Raw genomic sequence first — 20,978 nt, forward strand, 5'->3', positions numbered from 1 at the left:
TTAATCTGAAGAGAAACTAGAGACCACCCTATGCACACTGGTGGACCTTTCCAGCAAGTAGGTGCCACTATGGTGGGTCACTGCCTGTACCCTTCCACTTAATTTGTTTGGTGATCTCAGGGTAAGCAAAATACAAGAGTTGCTAGGTATGATCAGAAATATTCAGGTACATCTTTGCATACATTTAATTGTTTTAAGTACCTTATAAATAAATATGTTTGGTTTCAGAATCAGGTAAATTTTCATAGTTTGGTCACCCTGAAAACCAGACCTGATTGAAGCCCTTGAGGACCAGAGCTAGGAATCCCTGGCGGAACATGCAAGAAGAAGCCAGGAGAAATTCAGTGATTCAAGTTCAAATCCCTTTACCACTGGCTTTCTGTATGATGATGAGCCAGAACTGGCTCAACCATTAGGCAAGACCAGGTGATTGCCTAGGGCAGAAGCTTCATAGGAGTAGCAAAAACCAGCTGCAGTCCAATAGATTCTGATAGCCACACAAAGAATTATCAGCTTATACGTTAACTTGCATTTTTATTGGATTTTCTGTGATGATCATATGAGTTCAATTATCAAAATCTTAAGGGGAGGGGAGGCTGCAGGCTAGAGGCCTAAAAGTTTAATTGAAGGAGGTGTAATGCTGAAGGTTTGCCTAGGCACCCACCACTCATGCACCAACTCTGCAGTGACCTCAACATGCTGTTTTCCGGGTTGTTACAATACCACTGTTAATTATACCTGGGGAAGCTTCCATGTACTACAAGGCCACCCACCCCATGCTTTCCTAAGCACTAAAATCTTTTTTTGTGTTGGGATCTTCTCTAGATGAAAGGCATGTCCAAACGACTGTATAGAAGTATACAGAAATTCAAGTTCTGACTTAAAGTGAGAAAGGGAAATTAGTTTTATTAAAGCAAATGTCTAGAAGGAAAATTGTTTTAAAGGATCTAGTAAAAAAAAAAAAAATAATAATAATTCTTGGATTTTGCCATGGGTGAGTCAGAAGCACATGAGCATGGAGAGGCTGGGCACTCAGGAGAACATCAGGCATCTCTGCTTAACTGCATCACATGATGAGCCCTGAAGCCCTTTTATTTAAAGGAGGAGGATGGGGGAGCCAGTGTTTCTGATTATAGGCTGCAGCTGAAGTCCAACACAGATTTCTGCAAGACGGCTTTCCCTGCAGCATGAAGGTTTGCAGCTGCTCCCTCCTGCTGTTGGCGCTGGCCCTGAAGTTTTCAGGGGTACAACCTCATAAGCGTGAGTCCATGTCCCTCTCCCTCATGCTATACCTACCACCAAACTTTCTATTAAAGTTTTATCTGTGCAAGATGCATACGCAAAGAATTTGATTATCACTATTGGAAAATCCCAGTAGTACACAGCACATAAGAACCTTTAATAACTGTTAATACCAGTGACCTAAAAAGTGTCAAAATGCAAATTATGCATTTTGCTGTATTTGCTTTGGCATTTTGTATTTGGGTCCTGTTTTTCCATTTTGGAAGTGCTGTATCAGGTAATCCATTGTCTTTTGTTGATGGTTTTCATCTTAGGTTGATTAACATTTTGTATGTGTTTGCCATCGGCTGTAAGAAGCTGTAAATGTCTCTTGGGCACCCTGTGCCATATCTGAAGGAGGAGGAAGAGGCACGGCCACTATACTGTAGCTCCTAGGTCTTCACAGGTCACATTAAACGTGCCAAGAGTACACAGGAATGATAGCATAACCCACAGAGAAACCGCATCACATCACAGAAAAACACAGCAGCACTTCTCAGCATGCAGGTTAGCAGCCAAAAAGCTGCTTGTGTAAGACCTTTACATGGGGCAGAAAGGATCATTGCCTAAAGAAACAGAGCCAAAACAGACATTTCCAATATGTATTTGTTCTACCCTTTTTCTGCTCTATTTTGTTTTGGTCCAGCAGTTTCTTTCTACTCGTTTGCACTTTCAACTCAGTTGGATTCAGCCTCTTTTGGGCTCTGCTGGCATGAGCTTTCCATCCACAACTACCCGGGGCCCCCCCTCCATTTTACAACCTCCCCCACTCTCAACTTGCCCAGCACTGACAGTGATAGTCCTTATCAAGGGACCACAGACCACACCTTTTTCTGGAACCTATATCCTAAACCTTTCTGTGAGAGTTCTCATTGCGCAGCAGTTGAGGTCAATGACAGTCCTGGCTTTTCCGACACACTTAGGGCTCCTTTTACAAAGCGGTGCTACTGGCACGCTGAATGCAAAGATGTCCATTCAATTCCCATGGGCTGTGCATTCAGTGCACGCTAATTGGTAGCACTGCTTTGTAAAAGGAGCCCTTGGGTGTTTCCCAAATTGTATCTTTATTTATTTATTAGGATTTATTTACCGTCTTTTTGAAATAATTCACTCAAGGCAATGTACAGTAAGAATAAATCAAACATAAGCAATAAACAATTACGCAGTAAAAATATTAAGTATACTACTTACAATGTCAACACAATACATATTAGAACATTTTAATAGACAGCGTAGGGTATAAGCAAAGGTGGAACATATAGACAGGTAAGAGAGTAAGAGGAATTAGAAAATAAAGGTGACTAATTTAAAGAAAGTTGCGCATGAGGTCAAAGAGAAGATTAAATGTTATCTCAGCAAGGGTAGGAGTGGATAAACTTTGACTGACCCATTTGGTCCATACTTGGATATGGCATTTGCCAATCTAGACCTGGCGTCCTTCGTCCTCCCTGGGGCCAGGAAAACTGCCTCAGCAGCATCTCTGGCGATTTTGTTTCATAATTTAGACCTTTTTTTTTACAGTTTATTTTTTATTTTGTTATTAATTATTACTAAGATCTGACCACCAAGCCTCTTTCCTTTGTTTTTTTGTTTGTTTGGTTTGCAGTACGCCTTGCTTTGTCTCAACTGTCCTGTTAAACAGGAATGAGCATTGTAAATTGTTTTTCAAAATTATACTGAGGATGTTACTAATGCATATTCTTTTCAGGTTATGAAAGCCATGATCCTGCAGTTCATATACAGATTTTCATACTTTTACAAACAATCAGGACATTATTTAAAAGCACTTTCTCCAACAGCATCATGTGCTATCCAGATAAGTGCCACTGGCTGGGTGTGGTCTAACTGACAATTTGTAGACTATTCGGATAGTGCCACTGAAAATCATTAATGACCACTCTGGCACTATCTGGTTAATGCTGGGGCAGAGTGTGAATGGAGCAATAATTCAGGGTTGCCAGATGGGAAGAAAGTTTCAAGCCCAACCACACCCAAAAAGAAGGAGGGAAGAGTGGCCTAAAGGTTAGTCCTGGCAACCTGGGTTCGATTCCCACTGCAGCTCCTTGTGACCTTGGACAAGTCACTTAACCCTCCATTGCCCTAGGTACAAAAACTTAGATTGTGAGCCCACTAGGGACAGAGAAAGTACCTGCATATAATGTGTACAGTGCTGCGTACGTCTAGTAGCACTATAGAAATGATTAGTAGTAGTAGTAGTAGTAGTAGTAGTAGTAGATAGCCCAGGCTGCTCAATAGGCTATCTGAGGAGTGGAGTGGGGGGGTCCCACTTGTGGAAGCAAGCTTGTTCTGCCTCCTCTTTCCTCATGGCTGCTGTGCTGTGTTGTGCTGCTCCAGTCCAGACCACCAGCGTGATGATGAGTCATCAGCTAATGATCTCATCACCCAGCTCACCTCCAGCTCCAAATGTGACATAGAGACAGAGCCAATCAGCCAACTGGCACGGAGTGGGCTATGCGACTGCTGGACCGCCCGGCAAGTCGCAACCTGCAACTGGTGAAAATTGCCCCTGGCCACCTAAAAGAAAAGTCACCCAATCCCACAAGAAAACCGCGGAGTTGGCAACCCCTCATGTCAGGGGATAGTGGCCTTCACTTAATATCCAGATAGAACAGTGACTGGCTACAGTATTCAGATAGCAGTGATATTCAGTCCACTATCTGGATTACTGTGGGGACCTAATTCTATAATCTTATGCACACATGTTTGCACTTAGCTCATTTTCAAAGCACATAGGCTTATAAAGTTACAAATTGGAACTTTGTAAATCTATGTGCTTTGACAACGAGTGCCTGTATTGTCAAATCAGGTGCTAATTTGCAGTTCTGCAGGTGACTGCCCTTCATCGTAATTCTATACCCTTAGCTCATAATTCCTTCAGCATGCAACTGCTAGGGGGCATGGGTGTGGGAGGGACATTGGTGGGTCAAGGGCATATACCCAGCACTTATGTACTAATTTATACAACACTGTCAGTTAGGGCAAGCATCTATATCAACTTTGACATGGTATAAGTACATGCAACTACAGTCAGGCACTAAAATACAGACTTAACACTAGCATTATCTAATGGTAATTACAGTACAGTCTTGATTACCCGCCTCACTAATCTGACCATCCGGCATCTTCCCCCTCCCCCCGGTGACATCATCATATTTATTTCTATTAAAAATCTTTTGTTTTAGAACAATATCTGAAAATTGGGAACTCTACGCCTTTGTTTATGCATTGCTTGAGGGGTTTATGCAGTGTTTTCCGTATTACCCACTTTCCACTTATCTGGCAATGGGTCAGTCCCGTTTACGTTGGATAATTGAGACTTTACTATATGTGTGTAATTGCTGATTATAGAATTTGCATCTAATGCCCATCATTTTAGCATCTAACTTTAGGTGACCTTTATAGAATTACCTCCTAAATGGATATTTTTTAACTTCTGGAGCTGGCATTTTAAACATATCCTATGTGAAATCAATATTCTGCTTCCTCAAAATAAAGCAACTGCAGTGATGATTATTTGAACTTAACCGGACGAGAACGGAGGTTGGTGCTTGGTAGATGGTGTGTCTTTGCTCCTCTCTTGTTTTCTGCTCCAGTGGCCCGGTAAGGCGGAGGGGGGGCCGGTGGAGGGGGGAGCGGCGGTGACAACCTCAGGGGGGGCGGCGGGGCACGGGGCGGAGGATGGCGGGAGGCGGAACTGTGGGTGAAAAAAAGGAAGAGAGGAAGGGAGGGGGGCCAGGGCTGCTAAAGTTTGGATTTTTATGCTGCAGGGGGAAGCGGGGAGCAGCGGTGACCTCGGGCGGGGGGGCACGGGGCGGAGGATGGCGGGAGGCGGAGCTGTGGGAGAAAGAAAGGAGAAAGGGAGGGAGGGGGGCCACGGCTGATAAAGTTTTAAGTTTTGTGCTTTTTAATGCAGGGGGAGTGGGGAGCAGCGGTGACCTCGGGCGGGGGTGGGGCAAGGACGCTCATAAAGGACGCTCCTGACGAGCGTTTTTGCCCCCTCCCTCCCGATTTTTTTTTTTTTACATTACAGTTTGGAAGCCGGGCAGCCCTAACGAGAGGTACAGACCTCTCGTTAGCTTTCTGGTGGTTTTCCTGCTTTAGGGCAAGCGGTAAACTTTGATGCATCTCATTCCAGTAGGGTTTCTAAACAATTTGCTCATCTGCATTCTGTTTTCGTTAGCTGCTGTCGCCTTTGGAAAAAGGCCTTTAATGCATGTCACGGTTTAAAACTTGTTCGTTAAAGGGTTGTAAAAGGGTCGATAAAGTTTAGTGCATCTGACCCTGAGTCCTTTACTACTTGGGTAGTGGAGATTTAGGTAAGTTCGTGCTGATCTTGTTTTGTTTCTGGTTGGTAGGTCTATGAGGTCTGTCATGTATCCTGGGGCTTCGCCGTATATAATTTTATGAACCATGGTGCAGACCTTAAAAGCAATGCGTTCTTTGATTGGGAGCCAGTGTAGTTTTTCTCGGAGGGGGGGGGGGGGGGGGTTGGCGCTATCATAACGTGTTTTTTCAATAAAATTGATAGTTATGCAAATCATTCTTTGGTATTTAAAATAAATAAATACCTTTGCCTTCTTTTGAATTAATATATAGGGTTCACGTTCCATCATACAAAAGGCCCCTTTTACTAAGCTGCGTAGGCACCTACGAGCGCCCAGTGCTCGCCAATTTGAACTAATGCTCAGCTACCATGTGGCCCGGGCGGTAATTTCATTTTTTACGCGCATCCACTACGGCGCTGGAAAATATATTTTATTTTCTAGCACGCGGTACTAACTGGGCGGTAATCGGCATTGTACGCTCGCTGACGATTACCACCCAGTTAGCGTGTGAGACCTTAACGCTGTCAATGGGTGGCATTAAGGTCTCAGGCCCAAAATAGACATGCACCAAGTTTCATTCTGCCGCACGTCCATTTTCGGCCAAAAAAAAGGCCTTTTTTGCAGGTATGCTGAAAAATGGACCTGCGCACATCCAATACACACATCTACACCAGCGCAGGCCACTTTTTGGCGCACCTTAGTAAAAGCACCTCATAGAGAGGTGGGGGTTACAAACTGAAAAATAAAATGAAACATATGATACTGGCAGAAACATTTAAAGTCTTCAAACATTAGGGGTTTTTTTTGTTGTTTTTAAATTTTGTTTGTACTCAGAAACTTGGGAATGAAAGAACTGACTGGATTAGTTACTGTGAGTGGTAGGACACTCATTTTCAAGGGCCCCAGTTTCTTGTGGCAGCTAACGAGAAAGGGTTGGAAATTTCTGCATCAATTTGGTGACATAAATTGACATATGGCTCCATACATTCTTTGATGTATGCATAAATTCAATGTAATTGAACATCTTGGCTTTAAATGTTTTATTATAGATCAGAATAACTTTATTTTCACTTCATTATCCATTTAAATTGTTTTATTTTACATTCCTTTTCCTTTATTTTCTTCTCTCTCTCTCTCTCTCTACTGTCCCACACTAAAGTTTACTACTTTATTTTATTTGAGCTGCTCTCATTCCTAGTCTCTCTCTCCCTTCTCTCCCTCAGGCTCACCTCTTCTTCCTTCTCTGCATTCTGTTACCTTTTTTCTTCCTCTCTTTCTTTCTTCCCTCACTTCTATGCTCCCTCATCAACTTCCTTTGCCCTCTCTTCATCCAATCACTAGCCTATTACCTGCTTAGCTGCTGGCCTCCTCCAGTTTCTCTCCCTTCCCCTCCCCCCCAGCCAACTGTCAGCCTCTTACCCTTTCTCCCCCACCCGCAGGCTCATAAATGTAAGGAACACTGATACTGGGCTATACTAGTATTCTAGAACAGAACCTGGGTGCCCAGATGCTGTTCTAGAATAGGCTTCTACCATGTGTCCTTAGAGTTGCATAAGTGGAATTGCCCAGTTATAGAATTGCACCCTATGTATATATTTATTTATTTATTTTATGAAGAGATTCACCCAAGGCAATGTGTAGCAGGTACAGTTTGACATTAAAAAAAATTACAATTTTGTTAACAGTATAACAATCCTATATAATAATTCTCACCTCCAACGTTCTGACTTGCCTGGGACCGTGGCTCATTCCGAGTTGGTCTGCTAGGCTCAGTAGATCAGGCTGACATCACCGTAGCCATTATGATGTCAACTTCAGAACCCGGGGGAAAAAAAAACATGCCTCACAGCTGATCCATGTCCAGAGGAGGGTCGCTGGACATGGGTGGCTGGAGGGGGGGCAGGGGAGAGAGGAGGGTCGCTGGACATGGGTGGCTGGATGGGGGGCAGGGGAGAGGAGGGTCGCTGGACATGGGTGGCAGGAAGGGGGGCAGGGGAGAGAGGAGGGTTGCTGGTCAAGGGTGGCTGCAGGGGAGCCGAGGAAAACCTTGCTAGTGCCCGTTTCATTTGTGTCAGAAACGGGCCTTTTTTACTAGTAGTAAATAAAACTAAGCAGTTGGTTTTAGGCTTGCTGAAAGTCAACCACATATTATGAATAGCAGTTGAATATTGCTACTGATTAGCCACTGGCTGTGGCTGCATTCTTTGTATACTCAACACCATCACTTGTTTATATAGTGGCACTGAACATATGTGGTTCTGATGTTTAAAAACTGTAAACACTGCCATATTGGCCTGATCATTTTTATAGCACTACTGACACATTCAGTGCTATGCGATGGTGGTAAGATTTCAGATATGGTAAGGCCCTTCCCCAAAGGCTTACAAATTTAATGGATGCCTGAGATGATGTGACTTGGCCAAGGTCACAAAGTGCATCAGTAAAGGGGGAAATGAGATGTGAACATTTGTTCCTCTGGTTCTCAGCCCATTGCTCTAACTACTAGACCACCCTTACTGTATCCTTCAGTTCTGTCCCTCAGAACATTCACCTCACTGTTCTGTTACATTCCAGTGGATGCTTGGTGTCCTCACATTTTCATTGTGTAATGCTGTGCACATTTAAGGACCAAAAGCACATTTCTACAGGAACTGCCCCCCCCCCCCCATTCCTCCCACGAGGCTGGTGGAGCTGACAGCAGGTACTTTGTCCTTTATGTCCTTTTTGCCCAGCTTTGAAGCCACATCTGCATGTGGCTTTCAAAATGAAAACTATGTTGTACTTTCCCATCCTAACCAGGCATCTTTTTTGGAGATACCTACTTTTAACCATGGACAAGGGAGGAGCAATTTTACTGTTTAGTGACATAAAAAGTTTTGAGAATTATCTTGCCTATATACTAGATGTTTGTCGTGCTGTGAATTCAGGCCTTCCATTCCTATCCTTCAGCTTTCAAGTTTGTTTCTTTAGAAATAAAAATGCCATTTTTACCCATTTTCTCTTTCCTCACATATCATCCTTGTACTATTCTAAATCATGTTTCAAAATAAAAGTTTGTTGGTTTTACTTGGGTAATCTAATTCTCTTATGGTTCAGCCAGGTAGAGCTTTGAAGAAACAGTCATTCTTTCAAGCACAGTTGAAGCAAATTTGTGAGCGTTCCGTTGTCTTCTGTAGTTCAGGATAGAATCTTCTACGTACACATCCTTGTTAAAGGTTTGGGAGGTCTGAGTGATTCACCACTGAGTGTGAAGCCCGGTCACTGATGCCTTTCAGCAGCTGGAATGTCAAAGTGATGCACAAGTTAGCAGGTATCAGCCACTTGCCACAGACTTGTGTGTCCTGCTTTTCTAAGTGAGCACTGGTACAATGGAAAGGTATTTCTTCTGATATATGATGCAATGTTTTCTCATCCTGGAGGAAATAGTGGATGAAATTTAGGAATAAAAGAAATAGGGTGTGGTATAGTAATACTTAACACTACTGCTAAAATATTCACATACAATATATTACAGTCTAAGTGGGTCCCTGAGAGAGTGGGAGATAGTGACTTGCCCAAGCTGTGCTAGTGACAGAAGCAGGATTTGAATCCTGATTCTCAGCTCATTGCTCTTACCCAGGCTTGTCCAACCTTTTTCTATCAGGGGCCATATTTTATATTTTGTAACATTCAGAGGGCCAAAACATGCACCATTGTATTTTGCTGCATGCTTCATCAAATAGCGGCAAAATATGACAGTGCATCATTCCCTCCCCAGCTTTTACCCAGTCTCACTCTCACTTGTGTAACCCCCCCCACACACACACACACCACCACCACCACCTTCACCCAGTTTCTTTTCCTTCACCTGTCTTTGGTTGCAGAAGAAAATAGCAGGATTCCTGCTTCCCCATCATGACTCGGCTCTCCATAAGTTCGAGCCACAGAGAGCTGAGTCAAGGTTGGGAAGCAGGGAATCCTCTTGTAAGCACCGCAAGAATTACCAAGCTTCCAAGGGTCAGAAAAAAAGCACTTGGTGGGCCAGGTTCTGGCCCTTGAGCCTTAGGTTGAACAAACCTGTTCTAACCACTAGGTCACTTCCTCTCAGTCATTCAGGATTGGTGCATCATGGCCGCTACCATTTCTACTCCTTCTTCTTACCTAGGCACTGGCTAGTGAGATTAGTTAATGCTAAACATGAGTCTTTTTCTAAATTGGTTTAGGATTCCAGGATGTGATGAGACATGGACGATCTTCAGCTCCCATAGGACATCACAAAAGACTGCATGGATGGTCTCCTGCTAGCAACTACTGGAATGAAAAACTTTATCCTGACTGGAAAGATGATGACTCCAGGTGGAACAACTGCTGGAAGGGTGATTAAGTGATTGATTTGAAAACAGTGTTTGACACGCAGAAATAGCCATTTATAAAATGGCCCAGGGTATATGCATATGTTCATCTGACCTCAGCAGAGGCCCTGGGAAGAGTTACTACTTATGAATATAATAAACCTGGAATGCTGTGCATACTAAAGAACAGGTGGAAGATGTATGCATAGTTTCCATGAGACAATATTCATGGGGGAAAGTACATGCACATAGAGCATCATTTTTCTGAGGAAAAATAACTTCTGTGCGGACTTCCTGCATGATTTAGGCAGCCTGTTATAAGATTACCTTATAAAAGTAAAGTAAAACAAGTGCAAACATTTATGTGCCAATTACACAGGTACATGATTGGAATACCTGCATGTCTGCATGTAACATGCCAGATATGTGCTTACATGCTATTCTGTAACTACGCTTGTATCTTTGATAGCACGTAGTTTGCAGGTGGGAACACAATTATAAGCATAACCTAGAGAATTTTATAAGTTCTGTGTGTTTCTCTGACATATAGGCATGTACTTACACCAACCCTATGGCTGACATTATTCTATAAATGAATGAAGGAGCCTATCAGGCTTATTTTTGAAAGAGAATGGCGCCTATCTTCCGACACAAATCAGGAGATGGGCGTCCTTCTCTCACGGTCACCCAAATTGGCATAATCGAAAGCTGATTTTGGGCGCCCTCAGCTGCTTTCTGTGGCGGGGACAACCAAAGTTCACAGGGGCATGTTGGCAGCGTAGTGAAGGCGGGACTGGGCATGCTTAAGAGATGGGCGTCCTCGGCTGATAACGGAAAAAAGAAGGGCGTCCCTGATGAGCACTTGGGCGACTTTACTTGGTCCATTTTTTCTTGCGACCAAGCCTCAAAAAGGTGCCTGAACTGACCAGATGACCACCAGAGGGAATCAGGGATGACCTCCCCTTACTCCCCCAGTGGTCACTTACCCCCTCCTACCCTAAAAAAAACTTTAAAAATATTTTTTGCCAGCCTCAAATGTCATACCCAGCTCCATGACAGCAGTATGCAGGTCCCTGGAGCAGTTTTAGTGGGTACTGCAGTGCACTTCAGGCAGGCGTACCCAGGCCCATACCCCCCCTACCTGTTACACTTGTGGTGGTAAATGTGAGCCCTTCAAAACCCACCAGAAACCCACTGTACCCACATCTTGGTGCCCCCCTTCATCCCTAAGGGCTATGGTAGTGGTGTACAGTTGTGGGGAGTGGGTTTTGGGAGGGGTTGGGGGGCTCAGTACACAAGGTAAGGGAGCTATGCACCTGGGAGCTTTTTCTGAAATCCACTGCAGTGCCCCCTAGGGTGCCCGGTTGGTGTCCTTGCATGTGAGGGGCACCAGTGCACTATGAATGCTGGCTCCTCCCACGACCAAATGGCTTGGATTTGGTTGTTTCTGAGATGGGCATCCTCGGTTTCCATTATTGCCGAAAACTGGGGATGACTATCTCTAAGGACGACTATCTCTAAGGTCGACCTAAATGTTGAGATTTGGGCGTCCCCGACCGTATTATCGAAACGAAAGATGGACGCCCATCTTGTTTCAATAATACAAGTTTCCCCGCCCCTTCACAGAGCCATCCTGCAAGGACAGCCCCAGGAAAACTTGGGCGCCCTGTTCGATTATGTTCCTCCACGTTCCTTTATAGAATAAGCTCCTACAAGTACTCTCTGGGCACCTAGTTATTGGTGCACAGTTATAGAATTACCCTCCTTAAAGACTTGTGACTGGACCATAAATCAAATTTCCAAATATTGGGGGGGGGGGGGGGGGGGGGTAGATGAGTGAGAGGAAACTGGTGTACTACAATGTCTGCTACATACAGTAGATCTCATGATTTTAGGTTCTACGGAATGGGTACCAATCTGAATCTCCAAGTCATAAGATTCCAGAAATTTGGGGAGGGAGAATTTTACACCCTACACGAAAAAAGACACAAATGGCATGACCAAACTTTTACATCCATGATAACTTGATGCTGGACATGCAGATTTTTTTTTAAGCTCCATTCACTTTTGCTCTAGGAACAGAATGTAGTTTATTTTCAGAATTGGAAGGGAAAGGTACTGACGATATCTGGAAATATATCATACATGACATAGTTAGCTCTTTCCCCAATTTGAATAAAAAATTGAATATATCTAACTCACTGGGAATTGATATTAAAGTGATTTAACTGGCCAGAAACAGATAATTTGGGGAGGTAGAATTTTACACCTACATGAAAAAAGACACAAATGACGTGACCAAACTTGTACATCCATGATAATTTGATGCTGGACATACAGATTTTTTAAGCTTCATCTGTCATTAAGTATCCTGATTTTGGTGAGGCCAGGTTTTCAGATTGCTTTTCCTATCACTCTTCTCCATAGAACAACCACGAGAGGGGCATTTTTACTCTGATGTGTTTTCTGTGTTTCTCCAGGTGGGAAGGTGGTTGCACGCTTGACTAGTGACAGTCCTGCTCTGATTGGGTCTAATGTGACATTTGTAGTGACACTCCAGTTTCCCAGGTGTCAGAAGGAAGATGAGAATGGAGATATTGTGTATGACAGCAACTGCAAGAATGGTAAGGAGATGGCAGAATGGGACGTGGAACAAAGGTCTCCTACCTCAAGAAAGAAGGCTTTATTCAGAACTGTTGTACACCCTCAGGCAGGAAAGTTACTTACTGGGAACATAGTGACTTAGGGCCAAATTCTATAAATGGCGCTTTAAAAAAATCGCACTGAAAAACCATGCACTTAGCGCAATTCTATAACTACGCCTAAAGTTAGGTGTAGTTTATAGAATACTAGCCGTTGAGCCTTTCAAAACGGGCTAGTATGGGGTTTTTCCAAGGCCCCATCCCCTCGCCACTGCAGGGAACCCCCTCCCCCCCAGAGTCACCACCGCCACCACCCCTCCACCCGGCCCGGGCCCTCTCTTTGCTATTGAACTTACGTTGCCGAAACGTAGCATGCAGATCAGCAGAGATCCCGTCGGCCTTCCTTCTCTGCCTGTGTCCCGCCCTCGTGTGACGTAACGTCGGCGAGGGCGGGACACAAGCAGGGAAGGAAGGCCAACGAGAGCTCCGCTGATCTGCCTGCTGCGTGTCGGCGATGTAAGTTCAATACCAAAGAGAGTGCTCAGGCCGGGTGGAGGGGGGGGCGGCGGCGGCGATTCCGGCTGGGGGGAGCGGTAGCGGCGACCTCGGGGGTGGAGTGGTAGCGATGTCGGCGGTTCCCTCCCTCCCCTTTGCGCAGTTTCCCGCTCTGTCCCGCCCCCGTCATCACGTATTGACGCGGGGGCAGGACAGAGAGGGAAGTCTCTACTGCGCATTTGCGGGTGAGTACGGTCACTCGCCATTTATATGTTTGATGTTTGGTGGCTGTTCTTGCGACTAAAATTTAGGTGCACCCATTTAGGGCACCTAAAACCAGGACTAAATAACTGCACCTAAGTTAGGCGCAGATCAGGTGTATTCCATAATAGTGTGTATAGCTTTTTGAAATGCCCACACCCCCCCCCATTCCATGCCCATAGCCACCCCCCCCCTTTTCAGCTGTGCACATTAGGAATTACGCACAGCACATTATAGAATATGACAAGAAAGTTGTGTGTGTAAATTCTAATTAAAACCAATTAGTACTGCTAATTGGTTGTTAAGTAACAATTATCAGCACTGATTGGCTTGTTAATTAAATTGTGCATGCATTTTGGCCATGCAGCCAAATTAGTGTGCCCAACTTAAGGCGCCATTTATAGAATTTAGGGGTTCGTCTTCACATTGTTTCTCAGAGCAAATACTTATGGCAATTCCATTGATCATGAAGAATCTGAACCCCCTGACAAGCCTTGTATGGAGACATGTAAGTATGTAATATAAACTTGTAATATAATTTCCTCAAATTACGGCCTTCATTGTTACGTTGTGTCTTAGATTCTTCTGTCTATCCTGGCCAGTATGTGTATAACTGGACTGAATGGACTAATTGCTCAGACTGGTCAGATTGTAGTAATACCACAGAGAATGTGTATCCAGATGGAAGGCCTTTCCCCCACCATCACAAATGGCGAAGGAACAACTTCATTTACATCTTTTCAACCCTTGGTGAGTCTGTGCCTGTTTTATGAGTTATGGAGTGACTGAATATTTTGACAATATATAGGAATGCTCACGCTGCTTTGTTTTTATTTAATTCAGGAATAACTTTGTCCCATGCCCTTTTGGTAGCATTCCAAGGGTAAACATTGTAAAATCTCTACAACCATTGAAAAGGGCATGGTTTGAAGTTATGGTTTAGACAGATACTGCTTACCTAAACTAGGAAAGCCACCCACACGGAAATTAATTAATAGAAAGCCATCACAGAAGAGCTTTCTATTAAGCAATGACTTATGACCTGAGAAACGAATCTTAGAGTCTTAAAAACTTGGATATTTAAACATTTAGCAGCCTATTTGCTAATGTATTAGCTATTAAAGTGACAATTAATGCATGCTAACAGATAATGCAGCACCTTAACAGTTAATGTATATTGGAGCCAATGCAGAATGACACACTTTAGAGCCTGCTCTGTGTGCCAGTTCTACTGCAAAATTACTGACCCAGAAATATAGCAACATGCTGTAATCAATGAACATGCAAATTACTACCATGTTAAAAACATGGCAGTAACCATAACTCATTGCAAAATATCACCCTTCCTGTCAGTGCCTGAACAGTGATTGGTTCAGGCACTGACAGGAAGGGTGACATAAAAAAAAAAAAGTCACTGACAGCCTGCGTTGGATCCCGTCTCTCCCTCCCTCCCTTCTGGCCTGACCCGACCCAACCCAACTCCCCCCTTCCCCCTACTTAAATAAACACTTTCATGGTGTCTTGTGGCAGCCCCATTTACATTCACATGATCAATTCCCCTCCCCTTAAAACAAGCCCTGGTGTTACCCCCTTTCTCCCTTCAAAAACCCTTGTATTTAGTGGCACCCCTCCCTCCGACCCCGATCATACTTGACTTAAAAAAATTCCCTTGTGTCTAATGCTCCCCCATCCCCAGCTCTTCCGATCCCCATACCTGAAAGAGGCAGGAATGATGCTCACTTACTCCTACTTCAGTACCACCATCTTTGAAAATGGTGGTGCCCAGCCCCACAAAGTGCATCCTGGGATGCACAGGGCAGGGTCAGTCCACCATATAAGGGATTTCTTATTTGGTGGTTGGGTGGAGACTACCAAATATGAAAGAAATCCCTTATATGGCAGACTGACCCTTCTCAGTACATCCCAGGATGCACCGTGCAAGGCCAGGTGTTGACATTTTCAAATATAGCAGTGCTGAGGCAGGAGTAAGTGGGCATCAGTCCTGCCTCTTTCAGGTACGGTAGTGTTGAGGGTAGGGGACACTAGACACCAGGACTTTTTTTTTTAAGTCAAGGGGGAGGGAGGAGGAGTTGGTTGTCAGGGGGACTGAGGATGACCCTAGACATCATGGAAGTGTTTCTTTAAGTAGTGGAAAAGGGGGGGGGGGTCATGTTGGGGTAGAATGATGCCGCTAGACACCAGGGAGTTTATTTTAATTTTTGGTGGGACAAGGAGTCAGATCGGGGGGGGGGGGGGGGGGGGAAATGGGGCTGATGCACACCACAGAGGCTCTCTACGCTGCTTTAGACCTGGAGGTAGGTTTCTGACATTGAACCCCCACAGTAGATATCAGTGCATAGCCCAAATTGCTGTGGGGGTAACTAATAGGCCCTTTATCATACATTTTATTATGCTGTACACTGATGTCTACCACTGGAGTAAACCAGCACAGAAACCCTTTTTACATACAGTGGCCAATAATGACCCAGTAAACCAACAGTTAACTGTGCGCTGCAGCCTCTGGTAGCTTTCTGCATCTGCCCCATTGTCTGCGCTCGCTGTTACCATGGCAGATAACGTGGCAGAGTTAATGTCACATAAATAGATGCACCTAACTGTATTGAATACTGTGCAATTAACGTACAGTAAGCAAATTGTCTCAATGCTATCTGAATGGGAAACTACGAGAACACCCCCAGCAGTTAATGCAGAGGTTTATTTATTTATTTGTTACATTTGTACCCCACATTTTCCCACCTATTTGCAGGCTCAATGTGGCTTACATAGTACCGTAATGGCGTTCGCCATGTCGGTTGATAACAAATACAGTACCAGCAGCTTTTCCATTGTCTGCAAAATTGACCCACAATCCTCTTGTATTAATGAAAAAGCCAAGGCTCTATGTGCACACACGTTGAAGAAACAGTCTGCCTGATACTTAAAACCATTTAACGGGCCAGGAATGGCTCCTGGCCTGTTAAATGGCACTTAACCAGTTATCCATCATATTCAGCGGGATATAGCCGCCTGTCTCTCACTGAATACTGCTAGCGGATAACTGCTTATATCATGCAATATAACTTGTTCTCTGCTAATATTCAGTGCATTGCCGGCTAAGTTTGGTGGCCAAATTAGGCTGCCGAAATAGCAGGCCTATCTTTGGCCAGTTTAAACCAGGGGCGTATCTGAACTGCGGCGGTAGGGGGGGCCAGGGCCAGAGTGAGGGGGCACATTATAGCCCCCCCCCGCCGCCATTGCCGATCCCCCTCCCCCCAGCCGCTGCCATTGCCAACCCTCCCCCTCCGTTGCTCGCCTACCTTCGCTGGCGGGGGACCCCAACCCCCGCCAGCCGAGGTCCGCGTCCTCCTGCCCCTGCCGGCTGGCTGCCTTTAAAGAATTCCGTCAGCTGGCGGGGGACCCCCAACCCCCGCCAGCCAAGCCGAGGTCCTTTCATTTTTCCACCGAAGCTGGCGCCGACGAAAGTTTCTTTTGAGTCTGACGTCGCTGCACGTTGTACGTGCAGGACGTCAGACTCAGAAACAGAATGAAGCTGTTTCTGAGTCTGACGTCCTGCACGTACAACGTGCAGCGACGTCAGACTCAAAAGAAACTTTCGTCGGCGCCAGCTTCGGTGGAAAAATGAAAGGACCTCGGCTTGGCTGGCGGGGGTTGGGGGTCCCCCGCCAGCTGACGGAATTCTTTAAAGGCAGCCGGCAGGGGCAGGAGGACGCGGACCTCGGCTGGCGGGGGTTGGGGTCCCCCGTCAGCGAAGGTAGGCGAGCAACGGAGGGGGAGGGTTGGCAGCGGTAGGGGGGTCCAGGGCGAAATCTGCGGGGGCCCAGGCCCCTGAGGCCCCACGCAGATACGCCCCTGGTTTAAACTTAACCAGCCAGAGCTGAATATTGACTTGGCTGGTTAAATTGAAACAGTCCAAAAATAAGCCAGATATTCAGTGCCAGTCACCGGAAATGGCCCAGCATCGAATATCCAGGCTCAGCAATGATTGTGGGAGGTAGCCCGGCTACCTCCTGAGGTCAGAATATCGGCTCCAGTGCCTTCAGCCCACAGAAGAATATGAATGCACCTACTGTAGCCAGTATGTAATAGCCCGGCTCCTGAAAAATGTGGAAGACATGGGCCTACAAAGCTCTCCAGAAGGTAAAACTAGAAAAAAATTGTTCATTATGTTCTAGTGATTTTTAACATACTTGCTTTGGGGAATGGGAATGTGCAGTGTCTCTGATACCTTTGTATTTTGCAGAGGACAGGAGGAAACATGTGTCTGGTCATTTGTTCTGTGTTTGATGATGCTTAATCTATATTTTGCGTATAAGACTGGCTTGTTTCATTTTCCAATAAGCAATGTGCTCCAAGGACTAGGGTAATATTTGCAATGCTGCATTTTCTTAGACCGTGTGGCCAACTGCAGAGTATGTGGCAATTATGGGGTTGGTCCTTCAGTGGCCACCCAGTCCTTTAATGACAGCCCTGCATGTGAGTACTGGCACCTTTTTTGCTAGAAAAGAAACACTAGATAACTGCAAAACTTTATGGCACTTTAGTAAGTAGGGCTCTCAGTCTTTCAATTCTATCATCCTCCCCCACCTCAATATTATCACTTTTGCTTAACTAAAAAAAAAAATCTTCCGCCTGATATTCAAAGGAGTTAAACTGGGCAGGAGAGGCTCCTTCCTGGTTAAGCCCTGCTGAATGACCCTGCACACAATATTCAATGGACTTAAACTCCCTTTTTCAAAGCCACGCTAGAAGCTACCGCACGGCAATGCTGACAGCCCATTCACTTTAAATGGGCTGTGTAGGACTTACCGCACCCGCTAGTACAGTTTTGTAAAAGGGGAGGGGGGCATTAATTGGTTAGTACCATTGAATATCACTGCTAACTGTCCATTTCTTAACCAGTTAGGTTAGGGGCAGGCCGCGGGTGGAGCATGGGTAGAACACCTACTTAGCCAGTTAGCGGTGATTTTCAGTCCGCTAACCGACTAAATGGGTCTTTTACTAAAGTTTAGCTGGAGTTATCTGCAGCAGGGTCCATTTGATTCCTATGGGTCCTGCTGCAGATAACTCAAGCTAATCTTTAGTAAAAACCCCTAAGTAACTGCATAAATTTAGGACAGCAAAAAGGCTGTCCTAACTTTATGCGCTAAAGTTAACCAGGCACCAGCAGGGCCGCCGAGAGGGGGGGACAGGGGGGACAAAAGTCCCGGGGCCCGGGCCTCCAGGGGGGGCCCGGCACCGCCACCGCCTGGCCCGCCCTCTGTCGCCACCTGGCCCGCCCTCTGTCACTCCCAGAACTAACCTTAAGCCTCCTTTCACTTCGCAGCAAGCAGCAGCAGGTCAGGCCACTCCTTCCTTCCATGTCTCGCCCTTGCCTGATGTAACGTCCGCGACGACGTGGCACGGAAGGAAGGAGGAGAGGTCTGCCCTGCCGCTGCTTGCTGCAAAGTGAAAGGAGGCTTAAGGTTAGTTCCAAGGGCTCGGCCGATAGCGGGTGGAGGGGGGCCCGGCGACCTCGGGTGGGTAGGGGTGGGGGGTCCAGCGATCTCGGGTGGGCGGGCGACTTCGGGTTGGGGGGGCCGGGGGGCGGCCTTGTCCCAGGCCCGGCTCCGGCTCTCAGCGGCCCTGGGCACCAGTCTGAATATTGGCCGGTACCTGATTAACTTCTGGGTGGCTGTGAGCAGCTCAGATGCCGCTTACCACTGTGGGCTGAATATGGCAGCTTGATTTTATGATGATGTTCCTCCTTTCGATAACTCAGCAGTTAATGTTTCAGAGAAGATGTCCTGTATCCATTAACTACTGAGTTTGTTTTACAATACAGGCCAGTACTACCAACAAACTGGGGGCTCTTCAGCAATCCTGTCACTCAACACTACAAATACTACCCTTGGTACCCAACTCATGGACGTGTCTGTATACCGAAGAGGAAGGAAGCAGCACACTCCAGTTGCAAAATCTAGTGGCATCTATATTGTAACAGGTGAGGGTATAGAACAGAACATTGTGTGTCTAATAACTGTGATTTTGAGAAGTTTCTTTATACGAATTCTAAACTGCTTTTCGAAAGCCAGCAAAGCACTGAAGAACATGTGAAATGATAAAATGTAGTAACTAAGGGGTCCCTTTACTAAGCTGCAGTAAAAGGGGGCCTGCGCTAGCGTCAGTGAGTGTTTTTGATGCGCGCTGAGGCACCTTTTTACCACAACAGGTAAAAGGCTGTCCATTTTTTGGAAAAAGAAATGGCCATGCGGTAAGTGAACCACTTACCACACAGCCATTTTGGTGGGGGGCCCTTACCGCCACCCATTGAGATGACAGTAAGGGCTCCCACACCAACCTGGTGGTAACCAAGCAACACTGATTACCGCCGGTTAAGTTCTGGTAGCCCAAGTTTCGGATTGCCTTACCGCTACTTAGTAAAAGGGCCCCTAAAACAATATCTAATAATCAATATAAAATTCAAGGATTAAAATAATAAACATAACCAACAGAACATCATCAGAATATAGTCAATGTACAATTCTCAGTAAAACTTCAGAAATACATATAATAACCCCAGAGGTACACATAACTAATCCGAGAGGTAATAATTATAGTACCTTAGAAAACTAAGACAGAAAACATACAGGTGCAATTCACTGTACCAGCAAATGAAATCGTGGAGACTCCCGCTGTTTTTTTTCTGAATTATATTTAATCATGAAGGAGATATTGGTCTATAGAATGTTTATGAACTCCTATGTAGCCACTCCTATTAGTATGAAGTGAAGAAAATCTGGGTGTTGGTGAGCAGATCCTTTCCCATGCAGGCATTACACTGATCTACATAAAACCTGATTAAAATATGAAAACAACAGGGTAGACTGCATCTTCCTTGAACTCTCTGCTCCTCTGATGTCTTCACGTTGATTGGGACTTCCAGCAGCCCCAGTCCTCACTCCTTCTCATAGTCCCTGAGGTAGACCCAGGCCACTGCTCCTGCTCCCTCTCCACTCAACAGGCAAGTCCCTCCTCCTTGTTAGGGGCTTTTCTCCTCTCGGTCCACAATGCTCACGACCCCTATGGATTAAGTCAAGCAAGATGCATAAGGACATCCTCATGAACTCTCACTCACTCCTGGCTGCACCCCTCTCCTGAACTTTAGCAGTCTCACTCTCCTTCTCAGCTGAGGGATCCTCTCTTATGCTCCCTCTACTTTGTGCCTCTTGGATTAGGCTGAGGTTTTGGCTAAACTCCTTGACTCATCACAGGGAAATAAGCCCCTTTCCTGGTATTTCTCTTCTCCTCTTCCACTTCCTTGGCCTCTGAGGTAGAGAATCAATATACTTCATGGGCCTCTAGGCGAGAAGCCTGCTCCCTTTCCATCTACTTCTCTAGACTTCCTTTAGGGACGGAAAGCACTGGGCACCTCCCTACCCTCACCTTTATACTTCCATTCAGTTTTGAAGAACACCTTCTACTGGGGTCTACGAGATTAGTCCTCCCCTCGTTACCTAGAATGTTTCTCCTGTTACTACAAAAAAGGCATATTTTGGAGTCCTGCTACATGTACATGGCAACAAGCCAGTAGATTACCTACTCCCATGTCCAGTGACATCACT

General features: G+C 45.5%; 1 protein-coding gene across 1 annotated transcript in view; it reads left to right on the plus strand.

Moving 5' to 3' along the window:
• Positions 1-1,106: 1,106 nt before the first annotated feature.
• The window catches only part of GPNMB (glycoprotein nmb), a 74,246-nt gene continuing 54,374 nt past the window's right edge, over positions 1,107-20,978 (plus strand). Inside the window, 5 exon segments of the mRNA XM_030201818.1 lie at positions 1,107-1,260; positions 9,830-9,982; positions 12,439-12,582; positions 13,936-14,106; positions 19,199-19,357. Coding sequence (XP_030057678.1) covers positions 1,188-1,260; positions 9,830-9,982; positions 12,439-12,582; positions 13,936-14,106; positions 19,199-19,357 — 700 coding nt within the window. The 5' untranslated portion in view covers positions 1,107-1,187.

Source organism: Microcaecilia unicolor, chromosome 1 (assembly GCF_901765095.1).
Source record: "Microcaecilia unicolor chromosome 1, aMicUni1.1, whole genome shotgun sequence".
NCBI classification, from domain to species: domain Eukaryota; kingdom Metazoa; phylum Chordata; class Amphibia; order Gymnophiona; family Siphonopidae; genus Microcaecilia; species Microcaecilia unicolor.